General features: G+C 44.8%; 1 protein-coding gene across 1 annotated transcript in view; it reads right to left on the reverse strand.

The window, feature by feature from the left end:
• GALNTL6 (polypeptide N-acetylgalactosaminyltransferase like 6) overlaps nt 1-16,176 on the reverse strand; it is a 1,162,176-nt gene that overhangs the window by 19,509 nt on the left and 1,126,491 nt on the right. Inside the window, exon 10 of the mRNA XM_007457365.1 lies at nt 7,411-7,527. Coding sequence (XP_007457427.1) covers nt 7,411-7,527 — 117 coding nt within the window. The remainder of the gene's footprint in view (nt 1-7,410; nt 7,528-16,176) is intronic.

A 16,176-nucleotide genomic window follows, 5' to 3' on the forward strand; every position in this document is an offset into this window, starting at 1 on the left:
GCGGGCCTCTCACTGTTGTGGCCTCTCCCGTGGCGGAGCACAGGCTCCGGACGTGCAGGCTCAGCGGCCATGGCTCACGGGCCCAGCCGCTCCGCGGCACGTGGGATCTTCCCGGACCGGGGCACGAACCCACGTCCCCTGCACCGGCAGGCCGACTCTCAACCACTGCGCCACCAGCGAAGCCCCTGAGGCATTTTTAGATTCATTCAAACCCTATGCAGGGGAGTCATTTCTCAAGGAAAGTGTCTGTTCAGCTATTTCTGGTTTTGATCACTTCCTTCAAATCGGGACCTACCGCTCCCTTGGTTTTTGAGATACTGTGCCCCTGTGTTATCCTAGAACTCTGTCCTGCCCATATCCCGTTTCTATGTATCCCTTCAATGTAGGTCCAGCTCAGGGTTCCTCAGATCCCATCCTTGCACCTTCCCTGGTTGGTCTCACACATGCTCAGTTTAACTCTCGCTGGCACGTGGATAACTCATCATCTGTGTTATGTCCAACCTTGTGTAGGATTTCCCTCCTACGTGTCCTGTGGACATCTCAAAGTCACCACATCCTGAGTTCCATTGACTTCCTTCCCTTCTAAACCTGTTTCTGCTCCTGTGTTTTGTTTTAGTTGGTCACATCATTAGCTTCTCAACCTGGGAGTCCGTTGTCTTTATGTCCTTGGTCTCCCTCATCATCTTCATCTACTCCATCACCAAGTCTCATCACTTTTGTCTTCTAGGTATTACAGGAAGCGGTCCCTTCCCCTCTGTCTCCACCACCTTTGCTCTCAATGTTTCTTGTCTGGACTCTTGAAATAACCTTCTAATTGCTTTCTTCCCCACCTTCCTCTTCTGGTTCCTTCATATCATTTTCTATAAATTGAAGTATAGCTGATTTACAACTTTGTGTTAGTTTCAGGTGTACAGCACGGTGATTCATTTATACATATATATCTATTCTTTTTCAGATTCTTTTCCCTTATAGGTTATTATAAAACATTGAGTATGGTTCCCTGTTGGTTAGCTATTTTATATATAGTAATGTGTACATGTTAATTCCAAACTCCTAATTTATCCCTCCGCTGCCTTTCCCCTTTGGTACCATAAGTTTGTTTTCTATGTCTGTGGGTCTATCTCTGTTTGTACCTAAGTTCATTTGTATCATTTTTTTTTTAGATTCCACATATAAGTGATATCATATGATATTTGTCTCTGGCTTACTCCACTTAGTATGATAATCTCCAGGTCCATTCATATTGCTGCAAATGGCATTATTTCATTCTTTTTTTATGGCTGAGGAGTATTCCATTGTATACATGTGCCACATCTTGTTTATCCATTCCTCTGTCAATGGACACTTAGGTTGCTTCCATGTCTTGGCTATTGTAGATACTTGTGCAGTGAACATTGGGGTGCATGTATCTTTTCGAATTAGAGTTTAAAATGCCCATATGACCATGTTACCTCTTAACCTGAAATCTCACCATATTTTCACATAACCCTTAGAGAATGAAGTTCAGACTCTTTAGCACATGAACTTTCCACGATCTGGACTTTGCCATGTTTTCCAGCTGCATCCCTTTCCCTTTAGTTTATGTTCTATCAACAATAAAAGATTTATAAGTTGCTAAGAGAGTAGATATTAAAAGTTCTCATTACAGGAGAAAAATTCTGTATGTTTGGTGCCGAATGTTAACTAGACTTACTGGGGCAATCATTTCACAATAGATACAAATATCGAGTCAATATGTTGTATTACTGAAACTAATATAAAACTGTACGTGAATTATACTTCAGTTTAAAAAAACTGTAGTTCCTTGCACTAATCAGGTGGTATGTATTTCCCCTTCGGTGACTTTGTTCACAGGAGCTCCTCTGGTTGGAAGGCCCACGTTCACTGGCCAACCTAGTTACTGCTCAGTAGTCCTTTAAGGTTAAGTTCAGGTGTCCACTCGCTAAGAAGCCTTCTCTTTGAACCCCTCCCTTCCTCCCTCCCATCCCCCACCTTATTTCTCATGATTATCCAATTATATTTCTGTATCCCTCACTAGACCGTGAGACCCGTAATGGCAGGAACCACATCTTCATCTCTGTGTTTCCAGCACCCAGAACAATTCATGACATTTAATTAATGTCCAATGAAATTTCTATTGAACAAGTAAAAACTCGCACTCATTATATTAACAGAAATGGCATTGGGATAACTGTCAAGAGGAACTAATAATTCGTCTTTTCAGGTTCTCAAATGAATTTGTGTTGTTTGTGTCTAATTACAACAATAATTAATTTTTTTGAGCTTTCACTTTCAACGATTCTAGGCTCAGTTACCTATTATTAGAATAAAAATTTCCTGGCCTGTACACCTGTCATTACTTAAATCTTTGTTATTTAAATATCACAACCCCTTGGTACTATAAGCAGTGCAACCCGCGCAGGAACCGGTGGCCTTGATGGTTTATCGATTTTCTGCTTTGTCTCTTTTCCTCTTTTTGGTTTTTATACATGTAGAAGCCAGAGCTGAAAGGCTCTGTCATCATCACCCAGCTGGGGACAATTGGCCTGCAGAAGTGCAAGGGCTGGCCACCGGCACACTTCAGGAGTCCAGGCTTGTGTACGCCTCTGTAGACAGTCTTTTCTTACTTTTTACTTTCTGTTTCCTTTCTTTACTTTTTATTAAATAGATCAGTCAAGTCCAAAAGAATACCTGCGTGAAAGCAAACGGGCACATTTGTCTCTCAGCTGATTTATTCATCTGCTGTCACAATTACATCTTAGGGCACCCTCGGGTGACTTTTAGTTCTTGTTTCCAGGCTTGTTACTAGGGTGCAGTAATCATTCTCAGCTGTGCAGACTGAGCATCAGCTTGTAGGCTTCAGTGTTTGAGGCATTAGTATTATGATTATCACCTGGTGCTTACTTTCCTGCGTCCCGGGAGATGCGTCTTCAGATTATATAAGCGGCTTTATTCTTCTGCACCTGCCATTAGCTAAGATTTTTCTCTCTCGTGTCTTTGAAATGCTGTCTCCTGCCACATAGCTTATCCTAATGGTAGTGAGGAACCAATCAGGCACCGAGCGTCTCATTCCTTAGGCCCACGTGCCCCCGTGCAATCGTGTCAAAGCAGAAACAGACAGACATCATGCACGTATTTGATGGTTTGCAAACCCTTGGGCTGCTCCTCGCTGAAAAGAAGTATTCAGATTTTATTCAGGTTCCCTGCACAACACCTCCTGATTTTTTTTCAGCCTCAAATTCCTCAGCCTTGGAGTAAATTGATGTTCATTTCTCCACTTTCCTCTTTGAAGTGATACTTTAAAACGGATTCGGACTGACAGGTAAGTCATACTTCTTGGTGTGTGTAACATTGCCCGAGTCTGTATTGTGTTATACGAACAAGCTCACAAGCCTCGCTGCTGCACGTAAATTTATTGTCTCAATGTTGCTACCTGACCTGAGAAGATGGAAACTATTTTTCTCTCTGTGATTAGTTAGATTTTATTGCATTGGCGTGTGGTTGGTAGATGTCTGAGCTACTGCATGTTTCTCCTTGTGGTTTGGCATCCTCAGTCCTGAGGCTGACACTGCGTATCCATCAGCTGTCCTGTACCAGGTGCACTGATCTGCCTCCATCTCTGCACATCTCTGTCCAGCTCTAGGCAGGGCAGTGTCCTCAGCAGGACGGAGACTCCCCCGCAGGCTTCCTCCCAGCACAGGTCAGGGCTGCCCCCTGGCACCGAAGACTCCCCACGCCCCGCCTTTCCATCAGACTCCTAACGACACATGGGGAGTGTTCTTTCCAGACCTCACAGTCCTATGAAGGCCTTTTTCTTCTTTTCTTTCTCGGTCCCCATAGGGAACTGAGAGCCAGCTCTCGGAGCTGCGGTGATGCCGCGACAGAGGGCTGGAAAATGAACTGCACGCTCCCTTCCTGCAGGGAAGCCTCAATCATCCCCCTCTTCTGTGACAAAAGCCATTTTCTTACCAGGTGCTTCCAGAGACTCTCTTTAACTCCCTACAGGGCTATTTTGTTTATTCATTTGTGTTTTATTTTTGCCATTAAGAAAAAAATCATTCCAGCTCTAATAAGTGCCCCTTTCGTGTTCTTTGAATGCTTTTGAATCAAAAAGAGTGCCTATCATTTTCCTGTCCTGATATTCTTTTCTCCTCTGGGAATTTTAATCTAAATGTAGCAGAATGAGTCCTAATTTTTAGAAGTCATTGAGTAATATATCAAAAAAAGCAAACAGTTAACTACCAGAAAACGAAGCAGCTTGTGATGATTGAACCTCCACATCAGTATACGGTGATACATATTTCAGATATGATTGACTTAACCTCCTTTCAACCTTGTTGCATTGCCCCATTTTCAGAAGTGTCTAGAGGGTGGAAATCTCTTTCACGAGCTGTAGTAACTCGTTCCTCTTAGATAGTTTCGTTCCTCTTAGATAGTTGTCTGCTTGTCTAGTGCTTCCCTCTGGTGACTATTTCTGGAATTACATGTCATAGCTTTTTGCAGTTTAGCTTGGGGTGGGGCGGGGTCGGGGAGGAAGTGAACCAAAAAATTTTTAAGGTGTGCAGTGTAGCTGGTTTTCTTTATATTTACGTGCAGCCGTCAAACAAAATCTGCAGCCCAGAGCATATTTCATTCTAGCACATTGCAGGGGATGGAGATGTTCAACCTGATCCAGGCATTCAGGTATGCATCCTTCGTATCAGCCAGCTGGATAGGTGTGTCTCTTGGTTGGGCTGAATGGAGATGGCAGAGTGAACTTTAACCCAACAGATACGGATTTTCCTTATGGCATTCTCCTTTTTCTTTTTAAAAAATATCCTTTCCCACCCTAGATTCCAGCCTTACTGACTGGCCTTGAAGCCTTCTCTTTTGTTCCCAGGCTGCAGTCTGAATTGCTTCTTGGGGGAAACAGGCTGGCACCGTCCACCACCCTGGTCACATCCCCGTGGTGCTTATAGAAAGGGACAGAGGATGGAGTAGGCCGTCAGCTTCCACGGATATTCCACACCCCCCAGTGACCCTTGAGCTGCAGGGCCTTCTTTAAAACCCATCTGATACGTGTCCCCACGTGCAGGGCGTATTTGAGTGAGTGAGACGTAGTATTTGATGTTTGGCAGCTGCCTTGGACGGCGGGAGATTTCTAGTTTGGGGTTGGTATAAAGCGATCTGCGGGGAAGGTTGTGAGAAGGCAGAAGACAAAGTATATTTGCTCTGCACCTCCTACCTGTGCAAGATGCTGGGACATCACGGACGATATTGATTCTCACAATAATAACTCTGTCCGTGAGGTGGGTGTTATTGTCCCTGTTTAAAGGGGGAGGGACTGTGGCCTCGAAAGATATAACGATTTCACACGGACGCACAGGTTAAACTGGCTGGGATCTAGGTTGGCCTGACCGAAGGCCCATGATCCTTCTAGAAGACCACGAGGCTGCGGGAGAAGAGGACAGGGGCCCGGTTCCCGGCCGGGGAGGGGTGGTGTTGGGTTAGGGGCTGTTTGGGTGGACTCTGGGCTGTGCCGTGGGCTTGGTCTGCTGCTGCTGTTTTCCTGAATCAGCGGCTCTGCGCTGTACCGCAGGCCGGAGGGATGGGGATGCTCGGTGGAGAGGGGCCGACAGGCCGGGTCTGCACACCCAAACCACTCGTGGAGAACCCAGGCTGGGGGACGGGGAGCTTCACTGACTTGATGTTCAAGATGGACACTTGGCGCAGTGGTTGAGAGTCCGCCTGCCGATGCAGGGGACACGGGTTCGTGCCCCGGTCCGGCTTTTGTTGTCCACTGGCACAATATCCATGGCAATATAATATTGCTGGTGAGGATCTAATCCTGATATCTTCACTCGCATTGCTGGAAACATGCGCCTATGTATAAGGGAGGGGAGGAAAGACGGTTTGGGTTCTGTTTTTGTTTATGATTACGCTTGGAGAATGAATAAGCAAAGAAAACTCTCGAATCTGTATTTTTCACATGGAAAAACTTATAACATTCACTTTGGTAATGTAATTCAAAGAATCTGAACACAGGACGTATCAAAACTGAATCATTTAAATGTAATTTGTCCCTGTACTTGCATTCCATGTTTACTGAAATGTCAGTATAGCCGCGGGGACCGAAAAAAAAAAAAAAAAAAAAATTGGACACTTGAGGAACCGCTGGAGGAGAGAGCTAATGCCTTACTGGAGACTGCTTGCCTACTCTTGCTTTTCATGAGAGAAGCATTGTGGACAATTCTGGGAGACAAGGCATAAGCCCGACATAGGATCTTGAACTTGAGATGTATCCTTTTGTAGAGGGAGGGAGGGGGGGGGCGGAGGGGTTTTCACTGTATCTGTACATTTTTTTCTTCTAAAAATATGGCAGTAGCTGTAGATACTCGTTCAATCCGTGTGATGAGTACACCAGGGTGTGCCGTAATTTTTTTATAGTTTCCTATTTGAAATATTTTATAATTTAATATTCAAATAATAAATTCAAATAATAAAAACGGGCAGACATAATTCTACCCACCGTCTCTCCTCTTTTACAGATGACACAGTGTGAGGAAAGTCCCTTTCAAGGGTGTTTCAAAGAGGGTCAGGAATCATACCTCACTTAATAAACTGAGTTGCTCTGAAATGTTTTTCAAGCAAAAGCAATAAATAGTCTTAAAGCCTCCCCTGGAGTCCATGCTGGGGAGTTATTGCCTCCAAGTGATCCTTTGTGTGTAAGATTACAAACTGCTGCTACGACCAGAGGTGTATGTAAAGTATTCTTTTCAGTAAACAGCCAGAGGGGGGAAATAAGATTAGAGAAAGTCACAAAAACTTACAGAATAACCGAGAGTCTTTCAGTAAAACCATGAAATTTGCTTGGGAGAGTTACGTAGCACTCTACAAGCTTTGCATGGTTTGAAAATTACCATTCTGGGAAAGGCAATAGAAGACTAGGGTGACAGTCAACATCTCTACCACCCTTTCTGTTATTATTAACTTTTTAAAAGCATGGTCTATCTTTTGCCACCCTTTTATTTTTTTTTAGTATTTATTTTATCTATTTATCTGCTTGCGCCGGGTCTCAGTTGCGGCAGGTGGGCTCCTTAGTTGTGGCATGCGAACTCTGAGTTGCTTTGCGGCATGCGGGATCTAGTTCCCTGACCAGGGATCGAACCCGGGCCCCCTGCATTGGGAGCGTGCTTAACCACTGCGTCACCAGGGAAGTCCCCCTTTCTATTATTTAAAGCATATTTTTATACATGATCTCAATTAACAATCACGACTGTTCTGAGAAGAAACGGAAGCAAAGAAGTGAAGTGATTCCCTTGACTGCAGAGCTGGGTGGTGACCTTTCAGGGCCTCACCCAGGTCCCACCTAGAGATTTGTTCCCACACTGGCACCTCCCGCCTGCCTCAGCCCCTCCCCCCATGACGCACCTGTTCATGAGACCACGTCCTCTCAGAACCGTCCTTGACACAGACATCCAGCCTCAGCTCGGTCCCTGTGGCTCCATGCTTGCTGTCCACGCAGAGGTTTGCTGCCACGTTTCGAAGCTGTGGAAAGAAGACAGGATGACGATGGGCTGTTTTTCATTGTACCCCTGGCTCCTGACAATCCTGGTGGAGATTCGGTATTTTTTTTTTTTTTTGATCACATGACGATTGAATGATGCCTTAAATTTATATGCAATTTATGGAGAGAAATCAGAGGATTAACTATAACATTGCCCAGTCTACGTGTAAAAGAACATGGGAAGACTGAACAGCAAAACCTCAGCCAGGCACCAGCGTGTGAAGCTACGACCCAGGAGCACGAACGTGGAGTTCATGACTTCCATATGATGGGAGATTTTTCTTTTTCAGGTAGTGTTTGAACTTGGAACTGGTTATCTTCCCGCTTCAAAGCATCTTCTCCCTTCACTACCTTAGCTGGGAGAGCTCCGCTACGAGGCAGGTGGTGCAGATAAAAGCTGTGAGGAAGAGATCACTGTGTAAGAAGGTGGCCACCTGACGCCCCCAGCGGCCTGGGATGGTCTTTGTCTGCACCTGTCATCCTGGTTTAGCATTTCTCCTGGATGATAAATTAATGCCATCCTAGAGTATTAGCAAAACAGGAAGGATAGTACCGTTGGTGGAATCCTTTGCTGAATGAAGTTTCTCTACATCATGTCTGGACTTTGAAAAGTTGCAGAATGAGAAAAAAACACTCATAATTCTTAGCAAGTATTTTGTTAACATGGATGTAAAGAACTGAACAGTTGGGGGTGGGAAAAGGGTGAAAAATATCAACAGCAGAAACACCAGTGGAAAAAGTCTGGCTGCAGACACATCCCCACATCGAATCTTCCCGCGTGAAGGTTCCACCATTCTTCCTGTTGGCATAGAACCACATCCTGTTGCAGAGCTGGGCAATGTCTATAGTTTGTTACTGAGGTGTGTCTGCTTAGCCAAGCTCAAGGGTCACAATCCTTTCCATGCCTTTGTAGAGTCCTGGATTATAATAATCCCTTTAGGTACCACTAAGAATGGAAACAAGAACAGGATGTACTCAAGTGATCGTTTTAGTCACAGTTCTTTTGCCCAGAATGAATAGATAAGGAGTCTCTCCAGGATGGAAGGATGCCTGCATGGGGCCTGATCCTCCTGGGATGGGGCGATGAGGCAGAGAGGAGGTTGTCATGTGATGTACTGGGTATCACACATGGAATAAATGATGCCTGGATGGGGCGTGGTGGAGAGAGCTGTTTCATTTCCACTTCCTTTAGGAGTAGAGGCTGGGATAGTGTCATTCGGGAGGGAATCAACGTTTCCTTATCCACGGAATTTGGCAACAGCTGGGGTTTGTCTTCTGCTACTGGACCACTATTCTCGGGGTGTCTGTCCCCGATGACAGGGGATGTGAAATAATGGAGGACACAGGGCAACAGTTCTGAACCCCCTTTGGCCTACAGACCTCTCTGAGAATCCAAGGAGAGCTATGGACACACTTGCAAAAACAAGTGGACAAACTGTAAGTGGACACACACACAAGCACTTTTCTATTCACTTTCCTGGGCACCATAGACTCCACATTTGAAGTTGAAAGAGGGAAAGTGTTTGCCACCCCCCAAGCTCCCCCTCCCCCCTTGCAAATGAATTGACTCTTTCCTCTTAGCCTCATGGGCGATCTTGAAGGACAGGGGATGAACTAGGGCGTGTCGGCGAGCACCCCAGTCACTCCCACTTCCTTCACCTTTTCTCCACCTCCTCAGTCAAGCACCAGGGAGGAATTTTACTGTGGAATTTGGGGAACCACGCTTAAAACAGGCCTTTTGTGGACTCAGCTCCCAGGTGTGTGATCCAGTTTATTTGGTGAAAGAGAAGCACCCTGAGGGGCAGAAGTCTGAGCTTGCATCTCTCTCCAGAGGCCAGCATCCGTCAGCGCCCATCTGGTCTTATCTGGGGCCAGGGTGTTGGTTTCTAAAGCTGCTCCACCCGAGGGCTGTCGGAGAGAACTTTGGACAGAGCTCTCTCTTTACTCTTGGCCACTGAATTCACAGACTCACTCTTCTTAGAGAACCAGTGTCAGTGGATGCTAAAGGCACCTTCAGGGCATTCTTGTTCCCTCTCCTGAGTCCAGGAGCTCTGATCCATGGGGAGGGAAAAGCAGCTGCTCTCGGTTTATGGCCACGTGGCTGCAGAGGGACCAGCTGCACGGGCTCTGCTCTTGGAAGAGAAGGACTCGGGGAAGGAAAGGACCTGGAACAGCCAGGGATGCCAGGCAGTGTATCTGCCAGACCTGCCCGAGGATCTGCACCAAAGCCGTCAGAGGGCCTCTTTCTGTTTCTAAATGCTATGAGAGTGAAAGGGCTCTGGCAGGGGTAGAGAAAACTGTCTTCTAAACTCTTGAATATTCCTTTTTTTTTTTTATGAGAAAATTTTTTTTAACTTTTTATTTTATATTGCAGTATAGTTGATTAACAATGTGTTAGTTTCAGGTGTACAGCAAAGTGATTCAGTTGTACATATACATGTATCTATTCTTTTTCAAATTCTTCTTTCATTTAGGTTGTTATGTAATATTGAGCAGAGTTCCCTGTGCTATACAGTAGGTCCTTGTTGGTTATCCATTTTAAATATAGTGTGTACATGTCAACGAGAGAGTTTTTGAATATGCACCCTCAAACAAGTGTAAAATTACTGATAAATTATATACACAATTCCTGTCCTTGAATGTTCTAAATTCTCATGCAAATGGCATCTGTGTAGACAATGGGATAAATGGCTACAGAAAACAAATTTCAAGTTTCCAAGCCATAATTCTCCACATCTGTGTAGATTTCAGCCCATCATTGTGCCAGAGAAGAGATGCAGAGAGTTCCGTAGAGGACAAGGCCGGCACCTGGACTCAAGGCTCATCAGGCCAGCCTCACCTGCTGCTGTTTTCATTCCCACCTCTTCAGCCAGAATGCACATCCCATCTTCGGCTCATAAGCACAGCTCTGTCATAATAAACAGATGAGTAAAATCCCAACAGAACGGACCCCAATACTTGCTTATCCATTTGAATCAAGTTTTCTTTCTAAAAAAAAGTAGACAAGAAAAAACACAAATGATCTGGACTTTTTCCACCAGGGGCTCTGTATTTGCGGCTGAAGGAAAAGCAGTTCACAGGCAAACACACGCCCAGATCTAGGACAGAGACACAATACATCAACGCAGAGCAGGGAATTTTCCTGTTCTGTTCCCCTGACATCCAGCACCGGGACTCGGCAGCACTAAAATTGCATCAAGGAATCTGAGAGACACGGGGCAGGCTTAGAAAGTGAGGTGGTGCTTGACTAGGAACGGGTGGGAAGCAGGAGAAAAATGGGGCAAAAGGGACTCAAGGTGTATGACAGGAGTACAGAGATAATCTGCTGGACAAGGATCAGGAAAAGATCTGGCAGAGAGTGAAGGATTTCTTAGGTCTGCAAGAGACGTCAGGCTCAGCTGGAACCTTGGCTTTTCCTCCCCAACACGAGAGGTTTTATAAAAGAGGCACAGGAAAAGGGGTGTGTGAAATAAATGTCGAGGTGGCTGACAGGTAATTCAGTTGGTTGTCGAAGAGAGACTCGCCTCAGCTCAATGAACTCTAGAGCATGGTTTGCTATCCTTTCGCCCCCTCATAGACTTGGGGTGTTTTAAGTAAGAAGTGGTATGTTCGTGACTCATTCAACAAACATTAAGTACCTGGTATGTCCCAGCCACTATGCTAGATACTGGTATACAGGGAAAAATAAAAAAGGATTTGTGGGTGAAATGGTGAAGGGGGTCAATAGGTACAGACTTCCAGGGGACTTCACTGGCGGTCCAGTGGTTAAGACTCCAAGCTTCCAATGCAGGGGGCGCGGGTTCAATCTCTGGCCGGGATCCCACATGCTGCACGGTATGGGCCCCCCGCCCCCGCCAAAATACGCTAAGGAAAGGTACAGACTTCCAGTTATAAAATAAATAAGTCCTGGGGATGTGATGTACAGCACGGTCAGGATAGTTAGCCGTACTGTGTTGTGTATTTTAAAGCTGCTAAGACAGTAGGTCTTAAATGCTTTCATCACAAGAAAATTAGTCACTCTGTGGTGACAGATATTAACTAGACTTATCGTGGTAATCATTTTGTAATATGTACAAATATCAAATCATTATGTGGACACCTGAAAGTAATATGTTATGGGTCAATTATATCTCAGTTTAAAAAATTCATAAAAATAAATTCGAATTCAACCCTCCAAAAATCTGTCCCCTTCTTTGAAAGTATGCCTAGTCCCTTGTGATCCAGAAAGTCCTGACACATCAGGACCAATGATTCTTGAACCCCCTCTGGCGTGGTGTCCTCACTGGGCGGGGCATGTCTGGGGGAGTTGAAGACCCTTGGGTTGGGTCAGGGTCCTCAAGACCGTGAAGATGGCTGCAGAGACGTCCATCATTTTATTGATGGGCTCCAAAAACTGTTGCTTAGTGATTCTCCTTCCTATGGACAACATTTCTTCAAATCCCAGAGCTCTGTTGGTGATCATTATTTTTTCATTCTTGGAAAACTGTGACCTTTTTGGTGCCCACGGCATGCAGTAGCACCGAGAGGGCTTCACAGGCACCTCAGCTGCCAATAAACCTGATGGGGCCAGTTTTCTTTCAGGGTCTTGTAGCTTTGATTGGATTTGACTAGTAAAGTGGGGAAAGGATTTCTCTTCTGAGAGCCCATAAACCTTTTAATTTTTTTAAATCCAGCTTTTATTGAGGTATAATTGACATATAAAATTAGATATTTATTTATTTTATTAGTTTTTAAAATTTATTTTTGGCTGCATTGGGTCTTCGTTGCTGCTGTGCGTGGGCTTTCCCTAGTTGCGGCGAGCGGGGGCTGCTCTTCCTTGCGGTGCGTGGGCTTCTCATTGCGGTGGCTTCTCTTGTTGCGGAGAACGGGCTCTAGGCGCGCGGGCTTCAGTAGTTGTGGAGCAGGGCTTAGTTGCTCTGCAGTATGTGGGATCTTTCCAGGCCAGGGCTGGAACCCGTGACCCCTGCATTGGCAGGCGGATTCTTAACCACTGCGCCACCAGGGAAGTCCTAAAATTAGATATTTAAAGTATGCATTGTGGTGAGCGAATATACATTTACTTTGTGAAGGGATTCTCCTCATTTAGTTCATTAACACAGCCATCACCTCACATATTGATCTGTTTTTCCTAAGAACATTCAAGTTCTCCTTGCTTAGCTAGTTTCAATTGTACAATTCAGTGTTAACAACTACGGTCAGCGTGTTTTACATTAGATCCTCAGACTTTGTTCGTCTTATTCCTGCCTTGAATGTGTGCTGCATTCTACTCACAACCAGGCCCAGCACGTGTTACAAGGGACCCACTAGCGTTTAACAATTGCTTCTTTTTGAATCGCTACCACCTGCCTGACTCACATGACTGACCTCCCTACGCACTTGCCCGGCTCCAGCTGGTGATTGTTCTAACCTTGAGATCAGAACGTCTCCACCATGATACCTCATCCAACGGGAGGGAAGGGGTGTGCTCCTCTGCTGGTTTCCCTGGTAACCGACGAGCTCACCTGACCTTGATCCCCCTATAACTGGGTTTGCCCCTGCCCCTGGGAGCCAAGACTGCCTCCATGTTCTGCCCGCCGTCCACCGTTCACAGTGGGAGTGGCCCCAGGACCCTGCCTCAGACGTGTAAGCTCCCCTATGCATTAAGCACTGATGCCTCTGTCGCTGACTCCGGGCTCTTCCTTCCGTCTTAAAGCTGGGCAAGTACAGGCCTTGTAGGCCTGCAGGGTGCAGCCCAACATTTGGTGCAGCAGCCAGGAGACCGAGGAAACGCCCGTGAGCACCGAGATGTCGGGAAGTTTGGACGGGGAATGGAAAGTTTTGGGGCTGACCACTAACACGTGGGGCCTGAAAGTTTCGGGGGTAACCCTGGGGTGGCCGTCCACTAGTATCGGGGTCTTGTAGTGGCTGACCTTGATGAATGGGGGCCGCCAAGAGAGTACAGAGAACTCCTACACACCCCTACGGCTGTTGCAGAGATATTGGCCACAGCTGTGGGCTGGCCATTGCCTTTTATATTAAGAAAGGCCACGGAGGCTGAGCTAAGAGCCGAGGAGAGCGTTAACTTGAATGCTGATTCCTGTTCCTCTGCAAGTGAGGCGTGTGCATGTGTGTGAATGATATGGATTATTCTCTATTCCTGTTATTTGTTTAAACTGAATCGGCTATTTAGAAACTAAAAACAAAGCCGTGAAAATGGCCAAAATGGAAAGCTTTTGACATTTTAAAACGGGTTTTTGCTTATGCTGTTAGAGGAATTTGGCTTTCTAGGTGGAATTGGTATTTCTCTCCCTGTGCCTTTTGAGATATAAATCATCTACCTGGGCTCTCGGGAACTTAAATCCCTGAGAGTGAGGACAAAAAAGAGAGGCCATTTAAGCTGTAGCAGGAAAACTGTGAGATCTCTGTGTCTGTAGAGATATATGCATGTCTATGTGTACCTTATAAATATGAGGTATCTCTGCTTCTAGATGGCGTTGCCAAGATTGGTTTGTGGATGAGCTCTGTTTATTTGCTTAAAAGAAATTACAAGCTTATATGAATTCTCAGACATAGAATGAATTTCAGGTTCATGTGATCTGGGAAATATTCAGTACTGAATTGATACGTTATTGAAGCTACTGAAGCTTGTTTGTTTGATTGATATAGACATGTTTTTAGAGTCGTCACTGTTAAGTGTAATACTTCTGTTGTACCTAGGTTTACTGGAGGTCAAATAAGACCTTATTATATCTGTTGCAAATTTGTCAGCAAGGAAAATAACTTGATATGATGAAACTTAAATGTGAGATAAGAGCTTTTAGGTAAACTCTATAGGAATAATTATGTTTTGGGAATGTCTGTCTAAAATAGTCCCTCCAGATTTTGCTAACTTGAGACTAAACTAAGTTAAATAAAGAGAATTCATTGACTATCTGGGTCATTTCAAATGGGATAAAATATTAGAAGATTAATTGCTGGGCGAGTCTAAGTTTACCAACCTTTGCCTTCCTGGGAGAGGAAGACTAAAGCATAAATTATCCAATCAGGAAATGCTGGTATGACAAACAGTTCACATTTACTTGCTTTTTGGTTTTTGGTTGGTTCATTTCCTTTGAATATATACCCAGAAGTGGGATTGCTGGATCATCGGAGTACCACACACTTTTGATTACTGTAACTTTGTGTTGTGTTTTGAAATCAGGAAGTGTGAGTCCTCCAACTTTGTTCTTCTTCTTCAAGGTTGTTTTGACTATTTAGGATTCTTCAGATTCCATATGAACTTCGGGATGAGTTTTTCTATTGCTGCAAAAAAAGCCCTTGGAGTTTTGATAGGGATTGCCTGTAGATTTCTTTGAGTAGTGCTGCCGTAGTATTTTTGGGTAGTATTAACAGTATTGTCTTCTAATCCATGAACATTTATTTAGATCTTTTAAAATTCCTTTCAGTAATGTTTGTATATGTCTTTTGCCCTGTTGGTTAAATTTATTCTTAACATGTATTTATTTTTAGAAAGAAATATAATGTATATAGGAGTATAGATTCTGGAATTAGACTGCCTGGGTTTAGAGTTTGATGTCACCATTTACTAGCTGTGGGCCTTTAAGCAACTTATTTAGCTTCTTTTTGCCTCAGTTTACTCTTCTGTAAAATGAGGATAATAATAATGATACATGAGAAATTTGATGTGATGATTAAATGAGATTATACGTAAAAGGTGCTTGCATTCGTGTCTGGTTCATACTAATGGCTCCATAAATGTTAGCTTTATTGCAGTATTGGGATGCATAGAAAAATGAGGCTGGGGGGGGGTAGATTGGTGCCATTTTGGGAAGGTCGCAAATACCAAGATAAGCAATGTAGACCTTGTGCTGTTGGCAGAGAGAATTATTGGAAGTTTTCGAGAAGAAAGTCTTATTTTAGCCAGTCAGTTCTGGTGTTAATGGGAAAGAGAGATGAAGAGTAATGCTGTTGTGAGCATAGGCACCAGTTCTAATCGATAATGAGAATCTGAACTCTGGTAGAGGTAGTGATAGAATGTATCCAAAGAATGTATACGTATTCAAAGGGAGAGGTGTACTGCAGACACATTTTTTTTTTTTTTCAGAGAACATTTGCAGGTCTTGACAATTGTTTGCTTGTGGATAATGAAGATGTGCTGAGTTTGAGGTGTCTTGGTGACATCCATACATAGACAGTCTGAAGTTTGGGAGGGAGGTCAGTGTAAGAAATTCAGATTTGGAAATCATCCACTATGCAGATTATTAAGACATCACCTCTCAACTCCACACTTACCCCCTCTGCCTTGTTTTGTGGTACTCAGGGTGGACCCTGTAGACATTTTCCTCGCACTGGTTACAACTGTAGGCTTTACTAATGGAAGGTTCAGAGCAGGAGGAAGACTCTCTCCTTCTTTCGTGTGCCCTGTTTTCCCATGTGTATCAGCACGTGGGCGTGTGGGGTGGGGCAGAAGGAAGTGGCCTCACCTGAGAGGTCCTCATGGATTCGCTGGGGCTCCTGCCTCCTGCAGGTGTCCTCACCACCACCTGGCGGGGCTGTTTGCAGCAGCCATACCCGGCAAAGGAGGCCTGACATTCCTCCTTGCTGGGGGAGGGGGTGAGGAGAGGGGGGAGAGAGAGGAAGGGGAGGGGGAG

Source organism: Lipotes vexillifer, unplaced genomic scaffold (genome assembly GCF_000442215.2).
Source record: "Lipotes vexillifer unplaced genomic scaffold, Lipotes_vexillifer_v1.1 scaffold668, whole genome shotgun sequence".
Taxonomy (NCBI): domain Eukaryota; kingdom Metazoa; phylum Chordata; class Mammalia; order Artiodactyla; family Lipotidae; genus Lipotes; species Lipotes vexillifer.